Source organism: Sabethes cyaneus, chromosome 2 (assembly GCF_943734655.1).
Source record: "Sabethes cyaneus chromosome 2, idSabCyanKW18_F2, whole genome shotgun sequence".
Classification (NCBI taxonomy): domain Eukaryota; kingdom Metazoa; phylum Arthropoda; class Insecta; order Diptera; family Culicidae; genus Sabethes; species Sabethes cyaneus.
Window position 1 is genome coordinate 29,683,671 of NC_071354.1, and position 23,836 is coordinate 29,707,506.

Genomic DNA, 23,836 nt, shown 5'->3' on the forward strand with positions numbered 1-23,836 from the left:
TCAATAGAGCATTCCCGGGTAAGGCCACGTGGAGGCGCTAGGTAGGGGCTTGGGATGGCTGAAGCTATGTTGAACGCTTCCTCATTTGCCTTCCCCATTTCATACCCGACTTAAATTGGAATTAAAAGTGGACTCAAATTGGACATGAAATTTCATTTGAAATCGTTCCTGAAACCGGGCTAAAACTGCATTTGAAAATGGACAAAATCGCTCTTGAAAGTGATCTGAAATTGAACTTGAAATCGAACTCAAATTAGATTTCAAACTGAATTCAAATTGTACCACAAATTGGACTTGAAATTTTAATGCAGCTCCATTCAAAGACAGAAGTAACATCGTTAAAATAATATGAACAAAACGGGTCGCATGTTACTGCCTTGTGGTAACTAGATTTATTCGTGAACGGCAACAGGGATGATACCTTCAAGCCTAGCTTCACTTTCACTTGTCGCACAAACACGAGCAATTACACGAGGGATTCGAAATAATACTCGATGTAAGTCAAAAAACAGAGTAACTGAGCTTCTGTTGATATTAAATATATTATTCACAACGTAACGATTTACTACTGGAAAGCTGAGATCCTTCAAACCGCTAGAGTTACAGTCGAGCTAGTGTTATCAGAACTACGGATATTCGGGGCCTAGTAAGGTTCGACCGAATAATTTATAATAAGTTTCTAAAAAGTGGCTCATTTTAGGACAAAATTATTAGTGTGTAGTGGTGCTTTCTAGATGAGTTTCTGGACTAATCCTAGAGAGTAATGCTGTGCTGATTTGAAGTTAACGTCAACAGAGTTGTGACTGTCAAATGTTCGAATTTATGAGCAATGAAATCAAATCTTTTTCTCAAATTTAAAACATTTTACCCTATAATATGCATTCGAGATGTCTAATCGAATCATCCCGTTTGAAATAGGTTTTCTCCCAGTGCGATGGATGTCGCCGGAAAGTCTGAAAGACGGCGTCTTCACCAGCAGCAGTGATGTGTTCAGCTACGGTGTGGTCCTATGGGAGATGGCCACACTTGCCTCGCAACCGTACCAGGTAATTACCTATTCTTATTCATTCCCATAGAATATATTAACAATTCTCTTCCCCAACCCCAATTCACAGGGTCTGACGAACGACCAGGTGCTGCGGTACGTAATTGACGGTGGCGTCATGGAACGCCCAGAAAACTGCCCGGACAAACTGTACGACCTAATGCGGCGGTGCTGGCAGCACCGACCGACAGCACGGCCTACCTTCATGGACATCATCAACATGCTGCTGCCCGATGCCAGCAGTCGGTTCCACGAGGTGTCGTTCTTCGATTCTTCGGAAGCGCACGAGATGGCACCATTACAGCATCAAAGTAATTGTGCACTAGTACCGTTTTGTCTCTCCGTTTTTTAAACCTCATTTTGCGATATCGTTTCAGTAATCATGGACGATGTTACCTACCCGTTGCACCCCGGGGGAGGCGGCGACAGTTGTGGCGTCGCCGCTGGCGATGATGATGACGACGACGACGATGTAATGGACAAGGACGGAGAAATGCGCATCGGTGACGTCGGCACCGACGACGAGTTCTCGATGGAGATGACCAACAGTCATCTGGTGCCGAACAACGGTCCGACGGCCACCATCCGCTCGCCGCACTCGCCACTAAGGTGAGAACAGCACATCCTAGGTAAATGTCAAAAAATATATATTTTTCTATTTTTCGAAAGTGAAAAAAAACGAAAAGAAACGGAAGTACAAGAAGTAGTCCAAAAATGTATTCAAAATTCAAAATTTGTTAGCTGCGATCAAAATTTGCTCGCCCTCGCTCGTTGTCGTGTTCTAACCGCTCATCGCTCATTACTCATCACAACTACTAATATTTAAACAACAAAAAAAAAAAACATCGTGTCGTACGCTCACCAGTTTACTATCATCATATCATGCACCCTCACACTTTTCTCGGAAATGTTTTGGCAATGTTCGTATACTACTGATTTGGCTTTTAAAATTTGGTTACCAACAACGGTTCCCTCTCGATTAGCAAAACCCGAAGAAGCAAAAAAAAAAAAAACAAAAGACAAAACGAAAATCGCAAATTTGGAGGTTCATTTTCGGTGTGCAATTTTCGGCCACAGAACAACGGCCCCCATACCGTTTGCTGGATCATACGAAAATGAAAGTGAAAAAAAAAATCCGAAACAAAAACTGGCCAAATTGGCGAATTTTGCACACACGAAAACCCACGAATTGGTTCCACATTGGGAATGCTCGAAATAGAAGATATATATTTTTTATTTTAACATTTTGTGCTTACTGTCATAGCCGATGCCGCGTTGCATTTTATCTCTAGTTGTTTGTTATTAGCTTTGTGATGGTTCCCTCCCACCCCCTCTAACAAATGCCTGTTCTCTCTTCCTTTTTGTTTTCCGTCTTTCACCTTTGTGTTGTAGTTGTTTTTTTATTCCTTTTTGGTTCACATTCTATGTACCCACTATGTATCGATAGAATAATAATTATAGAAATAATTTCCATAGTGTGTACTCTACTTTGTGTTGAATAACAAATACAGATATAACAAATGGACACAGCACACCGACGAATGCAGGCGGGGGATTTCTTCGACTGCCAAGTTGTACATATGAATTCGTTGGTTTTGTTTTGTTTTTTGGTTGAAAGCAATTCGATAATATTTAATTGATTATACCTACAGTGTAATTATAGACAATTTTTCTGTAAAAACTTTACTCTACTGAGGCCCTAATCTAAAGTTGTTTACCTTTTCTCGGTAGAAACTATTTGGGAATTGATATTTAAAAAAATGAGGTTCTTAAATTTTCGTAACTAGAATTTCTAACTTTTGTAATTCATTTAGGACGATTAAACCCTTTTAATTGAGGAATTAATAACAGTACTTATATTTCGCTTTCCAGTATATCCGAATTTGAAATTTTTTTTCGAGACTTATTGCAAAGTTATGCATAAAAGTGATTTTTTATTGTGTATTTTCTATCGCCTTTTATCCACCATTTTTATTACGCCATTTATTGATGATGGGGGGAGGTGACCCACCAAGGATCCTAATATAACGCTCCGTCCGTGTATGTATACACTATGAAAACCAGATTTGTTGCAAACTGGCCAAGCATACTCAAAAATACTACGCACCAAGGAGCAATATAGCGCCTTGAGGTGAATCTGGACGCATGCCGTCTCAGAAGACCAAGCACTGTTTATGCTTTAGCAGTTACTATACATACTTTGTTATGTTCGTTAAACCTCAACTTCGAGTCGATAGCAACTCCTGCATTTTTAGTTCATCAGCTAAAGAAAGTTTCGACGATGAAAGCAGCTCAGCCATTGATATGTATGTTAAAAAATGAGACGGCCAAGCACGCTGCCATGAGGTACACTGAACGGTATGTCAAATATTTTAAAGCACGCGAATTTTAGTATAACGAACTGTAGCGAAAACCTGGCGTTCGGATAAGTATGAGTAAAACAAAGTCAATACGTTCTCGGTAAACGTGGCGAAAGGACTGACAGCTTTCGAACTCAAAGTTGTTCACTCGAAGTTGACCGACAGAAATTCCCGAAATATGAAAAGTCTTAACTTACTAAATCCTGTGCAAATAGTCCCCATATGTTGCAGAAATGATCGTTTTGTACGCTTCCTCACACTCACGAAGTTTACCTCTATCAGATTCGTTGTTAGTTAAGAAATAATGGTTGTGCTTTCTACGAAAACTATTACAAAGATTTCTAAGCTGAGGAGCTCACCGCGGTTGCTTGAAACTGGACCCCAAGACTTTTCTTTGTCTAGATACATTACTTGACAATAATACCTGAGAGTGAGTCATAGAGAGCTAGTAGTATCTGATCAATTGAGTCAATTGTCTCACGCCTTGCCCGCGAAAACCGAGTTGGACATGTCGGTCGCAGAATCTGATGGCTTTCAGGTAGATTGAAGCGGCATCCAATTGACGAAATTTTATCCGATCCCGCACTCATTTGTGCGATTTGTTTGAGTGTGATTAACTCAACTTGGAAGAGTATGGTCGATTCACTGCGTTTATAACCTCAAGCCGTTCACCGTTCCTACTCGCAACTGGATAACAGCAAGAGCAGCCGAGGAATTTTGGTCCGTAAACCTCTAACATTCTGGTAATGCTTATACACAGAAGGCACGCGTTCTAGTGCGCTTCTGCGATAGGATCAAAACGACTGATGAACGCTGACTGCAAAAACCCGACTGTGGCGGGGGGAAATTAAGTCTCAGATAGCACACATGTTATAACACAGTTGAGTTATCTGTTATATGACTAATTTGAGTCATTAACAAGTTGATATAACTATGAGTATCGTAAGTGTGCTACTCAGGATGCTTAAACAGATGATGAGTAGCAACCATCATCTGTAGTTTCAGAAGAACTTGCAACGAAGCCTACGGAATCAGGAACGCGTAAGCACCCGCGGTCAGATTTCTTTTCTTCTGGACGAGGTTGATCAGGTCAACCAACCACGAAGCTTTTTTTTCTCAAAATCATCGTCGTCACAGTGATAACGAACCGCACCCAGTTAGAGGCAAACTCCAGCTTGACAAACTCAGATGTTTCGTCGCAATTCAAGCAGTTTTTTTACCGTTCCTTGAACGTTATCCACATTCGGATGAGTTCTTGATAGAAAAATCAAAAATATATTTTCCGGCACAGGAACGGTTGCAACTGTTATGTCATGTATTGTTTGGTATTTGTTTCTGTTATGATATCCCTGTTATGGACCATGGATCATGGACTTCAAAAAAAAAATGATCATAGGCTTAACTGAAAATGGTCTTGAACGGTCCGATCAGGAGCATGACCGAAAAAGTTCATGAAACTATTGCAAATGGTCGTAAACTGAGCTAAAAATGGCCATGGACTCAACAGAAATCAACCTTGGAATTAATTGCAAATTATCATGAACATAGTTGAAAATGGTCACGGACTTTCAGCCAATAAAGGGCATAAACGTAACTTTATGGTCATCAATAATTCATGGCCATGGACTTAACGGAAAATGGTGACAGACGTAATTGAAAATAGCAAAAACAATCAGAGACTTAACATAAAATGACCATGCATTGAAATAGAAAAGGCTACGGACTTGAATAAAAATTATCATGGAATTAAACGGAAATGGCCGTGGAGCTGTCTGAAAATGGTCTTTAACTTGATTGAAAATGGCCATTAACATACTGTACATAGCCGTGGATGAATGAAAATGGTCATGGACTCAACAGCAAATGGCCATGGAATAGTTATGGACTTGACAAAAAGCAGTCATGGACTTAATCGAAATTGGATCTAAATGAAAAATGGCAATGGACTTAAATGAAAACGGTCATAGATTTAACACAACATGATCGTGGATGTTAATGATAATGGATACGGACTTGGATCCAAATGATTAAGAATAGGCTTCAACGGTAATGGTCGTGGAGTTAACTGAAAATGATCATGGACCGAAGTGAAAACAGTCTAGGATTCAACTGACAATGGTCATGGATTAAATGAAACTGGTCATTCACTTAACTTCAAATGTACATGACCTTATGCTTAAGTGGAAACGGCTCTAGGCTCAACCAAAAAAGGCCTTAACTGAAAAGGACTATGGACTTTACCAAATTTGTCAATCATTTAACTGAAAATAGTCGGAGATTCTACTGCAACTGGTCATGGATTCGCTTAAAAATGATCATGAACTTACTGTAATGAAAATAGTAGTGTTTTGAAAAGAAAATGGTTAGAAGTCCAACTGAAAATGAACTGAAACTGAATTAAAATTGTCATGGACTCAACAGAATGGTTTATGAACTTAATTGAAATTGGCCATGGACACAATTGAAAATGGCAATGGACTTAAATTAAATTGGTCACAGACCTAACATGAAATGTCCATGGGACAGTGCTCGAAAAAATTGACAGCCCTGCATGAAGGCGAATATAAAACGCATTCAGCGCATGCAGGTTTACCCCTGGGAGTATTCTTTTATCTGTCAGTCCATGGACATGACTACTGAACTGCTGACAGTGTATGTGTTTCTCAGTTTTCTACCCTTCAAAACCATTCATTCGTGGATTTCAGTGCTGAATGATTGTTCGACTAACCTCAATTAGTAAACTTTTTTGGTCTTGAACAATTTTTAGACCTTAAAGTTTAGTTTTTTCAAACTGCCCACTTTTTAAAATTAACCAAAACCTGGCAGAAAAAAATTAATCAAAACTTCGGAGCAATGTTTACGTTTATTGTAATGTTGGCAATGCTGAGTTATTTCATCTGTACTGGAACTACCAAAGAATGATACTGATGATCATCAGGCGTATTGCATGAATTGAATGTGAAATTTCCAAGCAGTGGGTCACGGATTTAAATGAAAACGGCTTCGGACTGATACGGAAATGGCCGTCGAGTTGACTGAAAATGGTCATTGACTTACATAAAAATAGTCATGGATTGAACTGAAATTGCTTATGGATTTAAATGAAAATAGTGGTGGACTCGACTGATAATGGTTGTGGGTTTAACTGAAACGGCCTTGGACTTCAAAAATTTTAAGTGAGAAAATGGCCATGGCCACTTCACTGAAAATAGTCATGGATTTAACTGAAAGAGGTCGTGGACTCGAACTAAAAATTAGGAATAGATTTAACCAACCACTAACTTACAACACACAATCATTTAACTTAAAATGACCATGGACATGGCCGAAAATTGTCAATCATTTAACTGGAAACTGGTCGTGGACTTGATTGACAATGGTCATGGGCTTTGGGCTTACTGTAATGAAAATGGTCTTGAATTGAACTGAAAATGGTCATAAAAATGGTCATGAATTTACCTGAAAATGGCCATGGACACAACAGACAAACTTTATTGATATTGGCCATGGACCTAATTAAATGAAACCAGTCATAGATGTAACATAAAATGACCGTGGATTTTATTAAAAATGGATTCGGACTTAAATCCAAATGATAATAGCCTTAAACTGAAATTATTGTGAAGTTAAATGGAACTCGACCAAAACCGGTCATGGATTTATATGTAAATGGCCGTGGACCTAATTCAAAATAGCTGTGGATTTCATCATAGATTCGATTAGTCATAAGTAGATGATGATGAAATGATAACTTAAAATGTTCATCGACGTAAGTTAAACGGCCAACCAAGATACTATCACTTAACTCATAATACTCATGGTTTGAACTGAAAATGGACATGGATTAATTGAAACATGGCTGTGGCTTTGACTGAAAATGATCAAGGATTTAATTTATAATTAGAAGTTGTCACGGAATTAACTGAAAATGATCAATATATTTTTAAACGATGGTTCTACAATTGGTGAAGGGACGGTAAGGGAAAGTAATGAAGAAGGATTTTATGGGAGTGGAGGGGAAAGAGTGGAAGGGAAGGGGGGGGGGGGGGGTAATAAGTGGCTACTCTTAACAAGTTGTCGTTGTGACTCCTACCTTTTGTCCAATGCTGGAAGGTGCATGGGTCGAACCAAGCTATAATCTGAGATTATAACCGGATTCGAACCCACAACACGCGCCAGGGCATGTGGCTCGCTGGTACCCGTGTACTTATGAACCACAGAGGCGCTGGACAAAAAGAGTCTGCACAACCCCCCTTATATAGCGACATGAGTTGGGCTACTTTTAGACAAAAATTGTGCCTCTTCCTCCACCTACTGTAGAAACCACCGACCGAGAAGTTTAATCTAACTTTGTGTTTACTGGCGGGACGATGACACTATGCAGGCCCTTGCGACTTACAAGGTACTGCGTGTGAACGCTGTTCGTCTGTTAGCGTATTAGCCGCGATTCTCAGCGCGGGGTTTCGGGGGAAGACCCCGTTTTTGTGAAAATAGACCAAACCTCGTGATTTTAGTCATGACTTTGAAATACGGTCAGGCCTCCATTCCAATAAAATCCTTCTTCATTACTTTCCTTTACCATCCCTTCATCAATTGTAGAATCATCGTTTAAAAAATATTAATATATGCCTGACCGCATTTCAAGGTCATGACTAAAATCACGAGGTTTGGTCTATGAAAATGATCGTAGATTGAATTTGAAACGGTCATGAACTGAGCAGAAAATGGCCTCAGTTCGTAGGTTGCTTAATTGAAACCGATCGGGAGCTAAAACCAAAAAAAAACCGGTCATGGAATTAACAAAATAGGTTATGAGCCGAACTAGAAATAGCCATCAATCACATAACTAGTCATGAATTCTACTGCAAATGGTCATGGACTTAAATGTACACATTCGTAGGCTGAATTGAAAATGGTCATGAACTGAACAGAAAATGGCCATGGACTTGAGTGAAAATGATCCTGATTTGAATAAATACGGTACAATTTTGCGGCAGTAAAGGAAACTCCAAACTTGTTTCGTTTTACATTTTATTTTTTGGTTCTGTGAGACGTCTAAGATCGTGGGAACGATAACTGAACTGAACTGGTAGTTAACTGAAGACTTAAATGTTCATTTTCAGTACCAATCTGGCCCCTAGAGCCAGGAAGTGCGAAAACGAGTTATAATTTTCCTCGAGCATAAGAAGTTGCATCGTCGGTAAAGTAGAATTCAGCACAAAGGGGGATGATGTGGAGAAACCTAAGGATAAACCCATGCTATCAGTGCGTCTGGGTATATACTTTTATTTATTCCTTGAAGATTACTACTTTGTATCACCAGTCTTGTTTCTTGGAATAAAGACGTTCTTTCACGTTACAGTTTGCCCTTGGAAAACGATGTGGCCAATTTCAATAGACTTATGAAAGTTGTTAGATGAGGCAAAAAATATTCGCATATAAGTTTAAGTTACTCATTTTAATGCTCGACTCTGGCTCGTTTAGAGTTATGCGCTGTAAAAGAGGCGGCTAAATAAAGCTGCACCATCCAGTTTCTGGTGTAGTTCTGGGAACCCGAGGACAATTGGTTCATACAAATGGGGGATTTATGCTTGAAAATGAAACATTAAATATAACTAAGAAAATTAGTTCATATCGCAATGCCTATTCCCATGCCGAATTCTCTGTTCATGTTTCGTTTGATTTTGCAATCATTATCGTTGGCTCATGGTTGAATATCCAGAAAAATTTAGCATTGTAGAAGCATAAAGCTACGCACAGAGAGCTAGCTCTCGTGTACGTCTTCGAGGCTGAAGTGCAATTGCAAACACCCGACAGTTTTTCCTAATCACGTTATCCTACCATTTCACGATGAACGGCTTACTGCACTTTTAATAATGAAACAGGAATTTTGGTCTATTCGCGGCATGCATGCAGTAAATGTGGCCCTTTCCAGAAACGCTTCTGTTGTAATCTTGAAAAAGTAAAAGATGTACATATCGAAAGTTTATTTAAACTGAATTTTCTGAACTTGATATTGCTTGGCACTTTATTCCTCCGAGAGTTCCCAACTTTGGCGGCTTGTGGGAGGCAGCTGTCGGTGCTGTCGAAAATTCTTTGAAAAAGTATCCACCATGCATCCATACATGAGGCCTTAGTGCACTTACCCTAGGACAGTTTTTGTTTGGCACACGGAATTAACTGAAAATGACCAGCCAACTTTTCTACGTTTTTTCGTGCGACGAAGAGGAAAATATCGACTAATCGTTTCAATTTCCGTCATTCATAAAATGAAAATAACTCACGCAAAGCATTGTTGTAATTTGCAGCCGGGAAAACTTGCATGGCCAGCAGGAATTTTTGCAGAATAACATTTGTGTTGCCGTCCTACACAAATACATGAGCGCTAGTTTCGTAAACATTGTTGTGATTTTTAGTTCGGACGATGAAAAATTTTGATGGACGGGTTTTAAAAAACGGTACGACGAATTTAAGAAATAAAGTCAGTTGCGTAATTTCAATAAAATGCTTTAATATTCGCTTTTTAGTGAATTCAAAGTGCTTGAATCTGAAAGTAAGTGTAAGTAAGATCCGAGAAATGATGAAAATTAGAGTGGCTTTACTTACTACGACGGGAATTAGAAATAAACCCCTGTCATTATTTTGAAAAGTTTTATTATTTTTTAAGCTTTCGCTTGACACAGCAAAGCTAGGCAAATTTTCCAATGTTTTTGGTAACTTCAAGTAACTAGTAAGAGCATTCAAACTAGTCCAATTCAGGCTATTGTTTAAACAAAGCGCTTTGGTTGTTATGCTGGAAAACAAAATGCCACCATTCTAATGGTTTTTGTCTCGTATCTTTGATATACATCCCGGGAGCGATAAAGTAGTTCAAGTAGTGACGGTGAAAATAAATAAATGGAATTTACAAATGACCTGTGTGCCGACTTTGTCTCTTGTCAGGTGGCGTAGACTCAGCGTAAACGAATATATGTTATTTTTTTGGAGCTATGTGAGGGGCCACTCTTTCGTTCAAATTTTTTCTTGTCCTGCAAAGTATTTTCTTCAGCTCCCTTGCGAATCGCGTTACAAATTGCTCCGATGCTCACATTTTCCATTTTCGCTAACTGAACTAGTGAAACTTTGGGAAAAGTGCACGGATTTTGTTCGACTTGATTGCGTTTTTTCTGGGGAAATACTACCATTTACACATAAAGGTCACGAACCGGCAATCAAGACATACAGACTTAAAGGTTGAAATGCAAAAAAGGGTAAGCACTTAAGCAGTGATGGTCAATTATTTAAATGTCACCTAGACAACAGTATCGTGTCAAACTCATACTTAGTCATTCTGGGACACCCTATTAGGTGAATAAGTCTTACACTGAATGGAAACTTATCTTGGACTTAGCTGAACATATTCATTTTCAATGCTAATTTTGCACTTAGAGCCAGAATGAACGGAAGCTGAGGACAATTTATCTTGGACAAAAGGCTGCATCGTCGGTAAAGTAGAGCTTGGCACAAAGGGGGACGGTGTGTTGATAAGCATCAGAATAAACTTCTGCTATACATCTGTATATGTGAGTTTGTTTTTTAATTACTTTGCACATCACCAATCTCGTTTTTAGAACTAGCACATGAAACAAGTTAATAATTTGCCCTTGAACAAGAGATGCTTCATTACGCATCTTGAGTCCCTTTCATTAAACTGCCCTGCCAAAACATTTTACCGTTGGTAATGCAGCATTCAGTACGAGGGATATGTGGAGAGGACACAGAACAAACCCATACCAAAGATACTGGACATCGAATGGCCTGATTCTACTAAGATTTGAACCGACGGTTCCTTTAGGCTAAATTCGAAAAACTCATTGGAATCTCTTCTGCTTTTCTATGCTGTTTTGTATCCTACCTGATGAACAAGATATCTTGTGTGAAACTAGAATTACGACTTTCGGCACATTTTACGAATACTTCCAGAGTACCTTAGGGTAGTAATTTAAAACCTCGCCTTTTTACGCTGTTAATCGATCGTTTATTGTCGCTAGTCGCGGTCGGTAGTTGCCGAAAACTTTTTACGGATATAACGTCGCCAAATGTTGCACTTTATTTTGTAATTACTTGAACTGTTAATCTGCCTTAGTCAAAAATCGAAATCAAAAAACGTTTTATGCGATGTCCCATAAATAACTGTAGGACAAAATATTTAGAACTCCCCCGTCGTCTTACAAACTAACCGCACTAACAACACGTACTGATCACTAGAGTGTACTTGCATTTTGCTTTCACCACCCCTTTCCACGTTTTTTTTATGAATACAAATTTCGGACTGCGCCTCTGTCCTGCCATTATCTTTCATATATCCGCGAAACGCACCTTTCAGGTTTTCCCACCAGCAAAATCGATTTCCGTTTTCTCTTTCCGGCTCTACTTTCAGGGAGCAACATGGAAACCGATTGATCTGTGATTCATTAGCCATATCATATCATAGTAGGGATATTGATACAACCATAGCCGAAGAGGAGGAACCGATTGAGGAGGACAACGACGACGATGATGATGATGACAACGACGAGCACGGGGGTGGCGCCGTCGGCGCGGCAACAACCGAATTGATAGTGATAGATGAAACGGCGGCAGCGGCGGCGGCTAAGGCCGAAAGCCGTGATCGTACGGGCAGAGATCGTCGCAGCAACAGCCGGAGCAGAGAACTGGAACAGGGTGGCACAAGCAGAAACAACAGAAATAGCAGGGTCAAAAGTAGAAGTGTTAGTCCTGGCTATTGTGGTGTGTCTCGTAACCACGATGCAGCGGCAGCAGCAGCAGCAGCACCAGGAAGTAGTCAACTAAGTCAGAACAGAAGAAGAAGCGGTAGTAGTGAGTTTGCAGGTAACGTAACACAACATGACTACGTGAACAGTGCCCCAGGGGTGCTGCTTTCCACTGGTGATAACCTGCTGTCAGGTAGTGGTTACTCTTACGGTTCCAACGCCGGACACGGGTCAATTCCAATGATTCCTCCGCCACCGCAGAAACAACAGTCCCTTAATAGGCAACAACAGCAACAGCAACAGCTGATCGATATCGACTCGGATCCCTACGGGAAGGAGTTTGACGCGATCAGTTCCGATAGTAGTAGAATTTCGGCAGCAACTGTAACAGGAGCAATGGCAGTACCGACAACAACAACAGTAGGGAATAGAATAAATGGGCGTGTTGGTCTCGCTTCGCAGCCCGAAAGCAGTAGTAACAAGGAGTTCGTTCCTCCCCGTTTGAGGAATGGTTTCATCGAACGGGCCGTTCTTTGGTCTCCGACGACGGAGAGTTCGACCGGTGAAGCGTGAGACAGCACTGCCGCCAATCCAAACAGCAGCAAACACAAGCAGAAGTAATCCAACTCACACAAACACACAGTTCCGTGCGTGTGTGCGCCAGCGAATCGTGGGCGCACGAAAACACACGCACACAATTAACAGTTCCACGTGTCCGCCAGCAGCTGGCGGGGACAAACTGAAAATGATACAGGCTAGCCTTAGGCACTCGCAATGATGGGCCATAGATAGCAGAAGAAGTAAACAAGTATTCAAACAAAAAACCCCTTTTAACCAGTAAATCTTTTAAGTACACACACCACCACCACCATCATCATTCATATTCATATTGAACCAACAATCAATCAACCGCTCACTCACATATACAAATGCATTATTGTAACAAAACAACACACCACACACATACGCAATCAAGCATTACACTAACACAACTTAGATAGGTACCCTTCGATTTCTTGTTCATTGTTTAGCCTACCAAATCCAACACACGATTATACAAATGCACATCCGCGAGAAAAAGAAAAAGAGAGAGAGAAAAAAACGAAACAAATATCCAAAGAGGCTACTACAAAACCATGCAATGAAATTAACTAATCAACAAACAACCCCCTTTCCATGTCCTGACAAAGAAAAAAAAAACAAAGTTCTCAACTTTTAGAATTGATCAACAAAAAAAATTATTAAAATCGTCGACGTTTTGGCTGCTCCCCTCGTTTTGTACTATCATCAAAAGAAGAAAAAAAAACAAACAAATCAATCCTTCCTTTTGACACACGCACTCGAAAGATTTCCACTTTAGACAAATGAAACAAAAGAAGAAGAAAAAAAACGCGTTAATAAAAACTGTACCATTTATTTTAATAGAAAGAAGTGTATGTATTCGTTTAACTAGTGTTTATTTATAACGGAATACTTTTTTCGCCCGTACAAACGAAAAAAACAAAAGAAAAAAGAGAACATAACCTCAAACACATACCCACACACATTCAAACACACACCACACACACACACACTTCGAACGCAGAGCGAGAAAGAAGCGCGAACAGGCAATGTTTTTCGTGTGTAAAAACAACGGAAAAAAATCTAATAGAATCAACAGACTGACCGACAGCTAAAAGCAATATTTTTGTTTTGTTTTTTAGTTTACTTTTTTTATTTTCATTTAATTTTTTTTGTTTAATTTTTACTCTAATTTCAATCCCACCAGAAGAGTTAGTAACATACATACATACCTATGTAATAATAACGCACGCACGAACACGCACGCCCGCAAAAGAGCAGTTAAACAATCCCTCAAATAAAGGAAACAAACGAAAAAAAAAACACGCAAGCAAGTATCATCCAAATTCGTGACGGAAACGGAATAGATAATGGCGTTGGTGACGATTGCGCGAAAGAAAAGTGGAAGGCACATGGTGCAACCCTATGTGCGTTTATAGATTTAGGATAAAAAGAGATAGAGAGAGAGCGCGCGAGAGAGTGTGGCTAAAAGGTGCAAAGGTAAAAGTGCGTGAATGTGTTCTGTTTACCGCGGATGGAACAAGAGAGAAAACAATACGTTTATTATGATTATACTATTTAAGAGATCACTTGATTAAAGAAAGGAATATGAAAGTGTAAGCAAACACACGCTGTAGGTTAGACCAAATGAACCAGAGCAAAAAGCTATAGCTAGAAGAAAACATTAAGTGTAAACAGAAGAAGTATAGAGATAACAAAATGAAACGGAAAACCACGCGTACGCACACATGATGCTGTGGACTGTGGCAGATGTAAATTTTTAGGATTTTGTTTTAGGAAAATGGAATTGAGCGGAAACGCAACAACCACGTTTCGAGCAGAGAGAAAGAGAAAGAAACCAGATTAGGTAAGAAAGTGCGCGAGTGTAAAGTTTATTAAATTAGAATTTTTGTTTTCGACACAACAACGATTGATTTGTTAGCGTGACAGCGGCAAAAAAATTAACCACAATCGATCACAAATCAAAGTCACAGAGTTTTGGTGCTTCCGCGACTTTGGAGGCGCCTACACACTTCATCCGTAGAAAAAAAATCTCCAATACACATTAAAATAGTTACACCACATCAAAAACAAATGAACAAACACGAATAAGCAATGGCTTTTTAGTGGCAAAAGAAGAATACTAATTTATATACACAAAATTTTAATTTACAGAAAATCATTGAGAATAAAAACGATCGCTGAAGATTAAATTATTAAATTATCAAAGCAAGAAAGAGAAATTAAACTACATTTCTTGAGGTACAAATTAAAGTCTGATTTATATAAAGTTCCTCCCCCAAAAATTAGGAATATACCGATTCAATCATTTTCGTTAGCGCAGTTCGTGTGAGTGCAAAAAAGGTGCCCGTAAAAGTGAGTGCGAATGAGTGAGTGAGTAAGTCAGTGAATGGGTGAAAGAGAGAAGCACTCGCACGCACACAACAACAGTTGGCCACAAACAAACAAAGGATTAAGGAAAATGAACCTGCAATACAAAGTAGTAACGTTATTTTTAGCGGTAAATTCGTTGATTTATGAGATAAGTTTTTTTTTGTTTTTAGCAAAACAAAAAGAAGGAAAGGAAAAAAAGAACGAGCAAACGCAGCTTTGTTCGGGATCATTCAGTGGAAATCAGCCGGTTTGAAATAAAAGAAAGCAAAAAAAACACTGAAATAATTAGACACTTATACACATACCACATAATCACACAACCACACAACAACAACAACAACAAAAGCGTCAATAGATAGTAATTTTTTAAAACGAAGAAATGCAAACAAATTTTTTAAATTTAAATGCGTACCAGCTAATATTTTTATTTATTTTCCCTCCGTGTTTTTATATACAAACAATAGAAACTGTTAGTAAAAAGTAAAAAAAAACAAAACCAGAAGCAGAAAGAATGAAGGAGTGAACGAGAAAAAAGACGAACGCAACCCGCGCAACTTAACAGAATAAAAATGTAAAACAAACTAAGATTGTAACTAAGAAGATCGTTAAGAGTGAAAGGAGCTAGAGAAAAAAAAGATGCGAAGCAGAACCTAATGGATTTTATTTATTTATTCACAAGCACACTCCCAAAACACGATTGCTCTAACGGCAACATACCGTAAAAAAAGAAGAGAGAAAAAAATGAGAGTTGCGAGAGATCACCGAAAAAAAAACAACCTAGTTGATAGCCGAAACAAATAGAAAAGAAACAAAAAAAAGTGGGAATATGAAAAAAACCAAACTGTACATAGTAAATTAATTTATTTTTATTGATATTTAGTATTAGTTGTAACACACGTTTTTTTTTATAGTCGGTAAAGAAGGCAAAGGCAAACGACGACGACGATGACTAGGAAGGAGGACGGGCCGAGATTTCCTGTTTGGTTTGTTCGTCGACAATATTCCTACCAACAGTTTTATGATACACCATTCTACAGCAGCAGCACCTGTCCTGTGTCCCACCTCAGGATTGCTGTCCGTTCCATTCAAGTTCCATAAAAACCCGAAAAAGAAACTGAAAATCTGAAAACTGAATGCGATTAGTTTGCGTTAGCCAAAAGCCAGTCCAGGGGATCTGATGTGGTGATTTGGGTGGGCAAAAGACATAAACCGATCAGAAGGATCCAGCATGTTAAGGCTATATGTCGAAAAAGGATTTTAAAAAGTTTATTTAAAACTGGTCATTAGAATCATTAATTGGTTGTGTATCTTACCTTAGTGCTTTTGTTTAGAAAAATATGTTCTTTCTCTTTTGTCCAAGAAAAATTTTCAAAAATCTGAAGGCACTTTCTTAAAAAAGGGCGATCAGCGAAGTGTCAGAAACTACGAAAGCACGTTCCCCCGTTTGCACATAAATCTAACCGTAAGGCAGTAACTTGGGACCATTTTTGTTCCTTAACAAAGCTGCCCATTTTGCACTCCGCACCAGCTTTATCGAAACCTTTGAATTGCACGACTGCAGAGGAAGTTCATATGATTGGCTCTGCGGAAATTTCCTTTGTCTAAACAAAATAATTTGCAGCAGTATCGCTGTTGCTTGCTTGGCCTAGATGAGCTAGAACGTCGACGAAAAACGTAAGACTTTGTTTGAGGCAAAACGGGTAAAACACAAAACTGTTACTCAGTGAAGCTGGTTCTTCGCAACTACTACCGCTAGTAAGAATTTGGCCGTAATAAGCCGGTAGCTTCTTGCGCTCCAGAAGAGTGTTCAACCGTGTAAAGGATCACCTGGATTTCGGTGAGGCTTGAAATAAGTTTAGTCAAACTTTGACAAAATCGAATTCTTAATAGATTTATTTAGTTGATTCATAAGGACTGTTATTCGAATGGATTTTGCAATAATAAATCAAAAAATTAACGAATTTATAAACCATATATGCAATAAAAATATGCTTTTTGCATGAAGAAAAAATCCTCGGAAATAAAGCAGTCCACTGATAGAGACACAAGACACAGACAAAGCTACCGTACAAAGTGCACCCTGTACAGGTCACTTCTTAGACCAGTTGTTCGCTACGGTCCACTAATAACGGAAACTGTAACATGCCTTTTGTGGATGGAATGAACATGAATAATACCAATTGGCCATCAGTATGGAGAAAAGTGATTAATTCTGTCGCCCGTAGCGGCTTGCATCTTTTAATCAACACAAGAACTGAACACAGACAAACAAAGATACATCATCGGTAGAGCAGATAACAAAAATGGTCCGTCCCGCGCGTCGCAGCAGCCTGGGCATGTTTCCGGCAAAGGAACAACAGAATAAACTTGTAAATTTACTGCTTTAGAATCTGATAATTCCAAACACGCTCTAATACAAGTGTTTGAAGCTAAATTCGACAAAACTCAAAAAGTGCGATCACTGAAAAAAGTGCCTCCAAGAGCAGAACAGCTTCTAACCAATTGTCCTCTCTATGAAACACAACACCAGGATAACAACATGAAAAAATTGATCTATATAATTTGTGCAATCTGAATTATGGCTTGGCCAGTACTTGCGAGTCAGTAAGATCCTTGCACTAGCCCCGTACGTAATAGTCCTGTACTCTAACAGCCGGCTGCTTATGCCAGCGTGTTCGTTAGAATGAGTGCGCGTGTGAGGAAATTAGACCACACGTGTGTGAACTTCGCAGCACTAGTTAGATAACCGTATTTTTTCTACGCAGCTAAACCGATCCCGCCACTGTCTGTAACACTCAGTTGATCTGTAGGCAAATTGTGGATTTTGGTTTTTAAGCCGATCCAATTTATCTGGACCTTCTTTCGACGTGTAGGCCTCACGGGATATTGCTGGGTACAATGGATCGGCTAGGTGTTACTACGGACGCCATCTGCTGGATAAGATTTTACTTGACTAACCGGTATTGATGTTACAAAGTAGCATCTACTGTTTACAAATGCTTCTCAAATCATTCTGAAATGTCCCGCAGGGCAGCAACATGGGCTCGCTTCTTTTTTCGATTTCTATAGACAATGTTTCAGTGCTACTATCATTCGACTGTCGACTGTTTTATGCTGATGGTATATTTTTTTCTTTGTGGATCTGTAGGAATACTTGAATATCTTTGTGCAGTGAAGTGCATAACGTTAAATATACACCCTTATTTTTTTTTTCGTTCGAATAATATTCGTTCGAAAGTTAAGCCGATTCGTATTGTTGTTTTCGTTCGAATGAATTCGAACGTTCGAACGTCCCTTCTTTTTGTTCATTCGAATATGAGAATAGTGCTTCCCGATTCGTTCGGACCAAGTTATTCGTACGAATGTAGAATACGGCCGTAAACAAGAATAAAGGTGATAGACAAGTGCTATATTATTTCATTTTAGCACAAATCGAAAACAACTATTTCGGGTTACTGCCTCTTCCATGTACAGCATGTTACTGTTTTGAAAATGCTAAAAGTAAAGCAAAGCCTATTGGTGCTGCTTTCCGTTACCGAAACTTGACTTTCTGTTTTTTTATACGACAGACTTTGCAGTCAGTTGTCAGCTCGTGTTGTATCAAAAACTTGTCTCCATTGTACTCGGCCGTGGACCAATTCATTGAGCATCTCGAAACTCGCCAATCAGCTCCAAACTGATCAAACAATCTAGCACGTTGGCTTCACGCTATTCCTGGTGCAGGAAGGGCTCTTAAAGAGAGCGCATTTCACTACACAGTCGTCCGGCATCCTTGTGACGTGGCCGGCCCACCGCACTATGGGCCAGAAATTAAAATTTCGGGACAAAAATATTTGCAGTTAAACAGCATGTCTCAGCTCAACGTGATCTTCGGCAACTTTTTGAATAAAAAATTGATGCATATTTTGAGGGGTCGTCCAATGGCTAAGCGTTACTTAAAGAACAATTTAAGTAATAACTTTTTGAGTAAACTTTTTTTCACTTTTTTGGTTTCAAAATATTAAAGATAAACCAACTTAAAGTAATTTTTCTGAAGATATGAAACTTCTACCTTTTACTCATTTTCAGTAATAGAGCTTTGTTTATAAACGACCCCTCAAATCACATTTCTTCTTGTAACATGTTTATTTCAACAGACAGCTCAATGTGATGTTTTAGAAAATATTTTGCACATAAAAGAGGAATATTTTTGCAGAAGACTGTTTTGCTTTTTAGGTTAAAAACCGTCTGATGAAGAATCCGAATATCTTAGCCATCTGCAATTAGTTTGTAAACCAATTTGTAGGGAATTATGAAAGCTATCTGCCTAAATGTGTATTTCAGAGAAAATATGGGAATACAATGGCTGGGAATACCTGGGAATAGTGCGGATTATTTTTTCATACATTTTATAACTTAATAACGTATGCAAAGTTATTGAGTGTAATTGATTTTTAAGTGCTCTTTTTAACACATCGTTAAATTTTGCAACTGGTATTAGCTATATAGTTACTTTATTCAGCAAAGTTGCTTATTTTAGTATGTCCTGCAACTTTTGGAGAGAAAAACTTTTTTTTAAATAATATTTCAGAAAACACAAGTTTCTGTCACCCTAATAGGTGAATTCATGGTCACCCTAATAGCGCAGGAAGATGCGTTATATTTTATTATTTTACTTCTCCGAAGATACCACCTTTGAAAAAACACATTTTTCATCAAACGGTTTTTAGTCTAAAAATAGTTATATCTTACTAATTAATGCAGAAAGGAAAACAGTCTTTAGTAAAAATATTCCTCTTTTATGGGCAAAATGTTGTCTATAACATCACATTGAGCTATCTGTTGAAATAAACATGTTACAAGAAGAAATGTGATTTGAGGGGTCGTTTATAAACAAACGTCTATTGCTGAAAATGGGTAAAAGGTAGAAGTTTGATATCTTCAGAAAAAATACTTGAAATTGGTTTATCTTTAATATTTGGAAACCAAAAAGGTGAAAAAAAATTTACTCAAAAAGTTATTACTTAAATTGTTGTTAAAGTAACCCCTAAATATAGGACGACCCTTCAAAAGATACATCATTTTTTCATTCATACAGGTGCCGAAGACCACATTGAGCTGAGACATGCCGTTTAACCGCAAATATATTTGTCCCGAAATTTTAATTTCTGGCCCATAGTGCACCGTAGCCTCCCGAATTCCGCTGGTAGCGCTTGCAGTCGTGTAATTCATATGCCTGAATTTTTCTCCACTTTCGCCAGAAACAATCCGCAACATCTGTCGTACAAATACGACAAGTGCACGAGTGTCTTCCGTAAGCAAAAGCTACAGTCTCAAGTCCGTAGCGGACTAGCAGTCTGATTAGCGTTTTGTACATCATTAGCTTTGTACGGCGGCATATGTTCCTTGATCGAAGCATCTTACGGAGGGAAAAGTAGTCCCAACTTCCTGCTCGAATGTCCCGTTGAATCTCTTTACTCGTATTGTGGTCGGTGGTGACCAGAGTTTCCAAATATATGAAGTTATCAACCAGTTCAAGTTCGTCGCCGTTAATAGTTACTGTCCGGCCGAGAACGATGTTTTCTCTTGAGCTTTTTCTTTTCAGCCCCTTTCGGACTCTAGCTCTTATTTATTCATGGACTGCGACGAGTTTTTGCGAGGCTATATTTGGCTACCCAAGTAGCACACTTTAGGTCCATTTAGTTGTAGCAACCGAATTACGACTGAAATTAATCATAATTCGGTTACCACAACTACTTTGTAACAACCGTGCTACTAGGGTAACAGCTGCGGTCGTCGCTCTCGTTGGTCATTGCAGCCCGAGCTGCAGATATCGATTACTCGCAAGGGTTCGCACTTCCACCGGTGGGAAAAGAAAAAGTAATGCAAAATCTGTATCCCAGTGCGCCACTGGGCAGCAGATTGCTCGCGAGTTTTTTGACTCGCGAGTAAGCTATGCAGAAAGACGATAAGAGGCTGTGCGTTCGCGAGTGTGTGGGTATCAGAATGCCTGCACACAGCAACAGCGGTTGTTTGTCTTATGCTTACGTGAGCGGCGTAAGCGTGGAATGCCATGCTTCTCATACTTTCCTCGTATGAGAGTAGGCGTTGTTGGCTTCTCGCACGATTTGCAACATTGCATCAAACCTCGTTTCAGTGAGAACCCAAAAATCAGAAAGGAGGAGTTAGATTTCAAACGAAATTTGGCGTCTCCAAGAGCTAGCGCATTTGGTAGTAGCAGCCAGTCTATTCAACCGCACGCTACGGCGCTACTGACTGGAAGACCTCGTCTCCAACTCTTCTGAACACATAACTGGGACGGTGATAACGACGGATATCAGTGGCTAGGTAGCACGACTGTGACATGCTATCGGAAGTGTCAGTACTCTTTGATCGCCACTAATCCAAATTTATACACTTTTTGATTGATTGTTTTCTGAGGTTTCTCCAAAATTCTTTTGTAAACGAAAGACGGTAAAGTTTGCTACAGTGAGAAAACAAAACTTGAGTATATTTATTAAAACAACTGATAACGTCATAATTTGTCAAATAAACATTCTAGCGTTTTTTTGTATGCCAGAAGGACATTGGGTTAAAAGGCCACTACGACAGTCTTAACGAAAAGCATAATAAAGCATTCTAGCTATTAATAGTACTCAGAGAAAATGTGTATTTATACATATTGAATATCTTTGTGAAGCAATAGAAAACACTGAAAAAGTTTTGTGAAAAGTTATTACTAAAAATTAATTTGTAAGTGCTTTGCTTTACAAACAAATCATTATGGGTTGAGTCGAATGAAATAGTCCTATTTCACATGTCGAGTAATTTTCCTTCGCTAAGCGGTCGATTCAGTTGAGTTACTCGACCGAACCGTGTCGAGCTAGACTTCGATAATACCAAAACAAACTAGTAAAGCATAGTCGCACTCACTCGAAATGGCATAGGTTCTTAGCAACTCGACCCGACTCAGTCACTGTCGAGTGTCAAGTACGGGAGGAACGAGCAACATAGCGATTCAATGCACCGCTAAAATAAAACAAGTTTACTTATTATTTGGGGACGGTTGAGCCCCAATTTGTTAGCGATCGACTCGATCGAGTTACGCGACAAAATCGTGTCGCATGTGACTTACAGTAAACTTGACGTCAAGTGAAACTTGACGTGACTTACAGAATAGGGCCGATAAAATAAGGCCCATTTCGCCAACCACATGAGATAGATATGGCTCTATCTTGTAACTCATGTCGCGTGTCTCTGCTCGGCTGGGTTATTCTGGTATTGTAAAATCGAACTCGGTACATTTGTGGCGAGTAGCTAGACTGGGTTGATCGCTCGGCTAAGAAAAATCACTCGATTTATATAATACCACCATTTCGCGCGACTCGATAGTGACGGAGTCGAATCGAAACAATCTACTCGACTCTACTAACATAATAGGGCCCGTAATTATTGTATTGGAGGTCTCACTATAATAACCGCAAATGTTTTTGGGCCAATCGACATTTACGTCATTTTTGCAAAGAACGGCAGTATAGTCCTACGTCAAACCTGCGTTCTTGGACATACTCGTGTAGTTTTGATTTTTTTACCAATTTTTATGGCGTTTATTTTTACAAAATACAACATAAAAATAAAATTTTTAAAAATAGATGCCTTCTATCTCTTTTTGTTGAGTTTGAAATTGCTGTCTTTACCTGTTCGACTATCAGTATCATAGGGAAGTAAAGATTTGAGTTTCATAACCCTTTTATTGCGGGTTTCATGATCTTTTTGGTCACCAGACTGGTGAAAAAAAGATCCAAAAAAGTTTCCCTACTCATACGAGAAGTCAAACCCATCAAACCCCCAGTTTGCCGGAGGCTCTCGCTTACGAAACCGCATGCCCAATTGCAGTAACACACCCACAACCCTCTCCAACAACTCCATAATAGGCAAACGAATAAACGAAACGGAAGTGACCACACAGTGTACCCTACTCGGAATGATCGTTTCTATTATAGTTAAATTAAATTGTATTCCTAAATTTTCGAAACACAATGGTAAATGTAAATGGAGAGAAAAAAAAAAAATTCAAATCAAAAAACCACAAAAAAAAGAATGATAAACAAATCTTAAAAAGTAAAACAAATTTTTTAGCCGAAGCGTTGTTTTTGTTTGAATGTTGAACATTTGTAAACGAAAAGGTAAATTAATGAAACGTAACTCAGCAATTGAGTAAAAACCTACTAGCAAAGAGTTAGGCAAAGAAGGAAGAAAGCAAGAAAGAAAAAAAGTGTTTGTAAATAGGAATTGAAGTAAAAACAAGAACAACAGCAGCAAGCAACCAGGCAGTAGCCAGAGGAGAAAAAGTGTAAGCATAATACTAAAAAAAGAAGAGAAAAACACATGCACACAATGAAGAAACATCCACATGCATGCGTAACCGTCAAAACATTTAGTACACACTCACACACACAAACTCACACGCAAAACACTCCGCAGAGCGCGAAAACAAACAAATGGAGAGCGGGCGACTCTCCCCGCTTTCGGCATAGAGTAGTCTAGTGAGAATGAAACAAAACAACAACAAAAAACAGAAACCAGAAGCGAAAGCCATAGAGCGAGCAGGAGAGCGGAGCGGCGAAGGTTTTTTTGCCCGATCGCGCTCTCGCCTACTACTATTACTACCTATATAATTGCAAAACTACCAATTACCTACTATACCCTTTAATTTTCGTTCGTTTTCGGTAGGATAAACAAAG

General features: G+C 39.1%; 1 protein-coding gene across 4 annotated transcripts in view; it reads left to right on the forward strand.

Moving 5' to 3' along the window:
• LOC128736904 (insulin-like receptor) overlaps positions 1-19,075 on the forward strand; it is a 153,013-nt gene extending 133,938 nt beyond the window's left edge. For 3 of the 4 annotated variants that reach the window (XM_053831410.1, XM_053831411.1, XM_053831409.1), the window contains exons 12-15: positions 919-1,046; positions 1,116-1,356; positions 1,423-1,654; positions 11,825-19,075. In XM_053831410.1, the coding sequence (XP_053687385.1) occupies positions 919-1,046; positions 1,116-1,356; positions 1,423-1,654; positions 11,825-12,731 (1,508 nt within the window). In that variant the 3' untranslated portion in view covers positions 12,732-19,075. Of the gene's footprint in view, positions 1-918; positions 1,047-1,115; positions 1,357-1,422; positions 1,675-11,824 lie in introns of all 4 variants that reach the window. The other variant, XM_053831413.1, reaches the window with a different exon arrangement.
• The last annotated feature ends 4,761 nt before the right edge of the window (positions 19,076-23,836 follow it).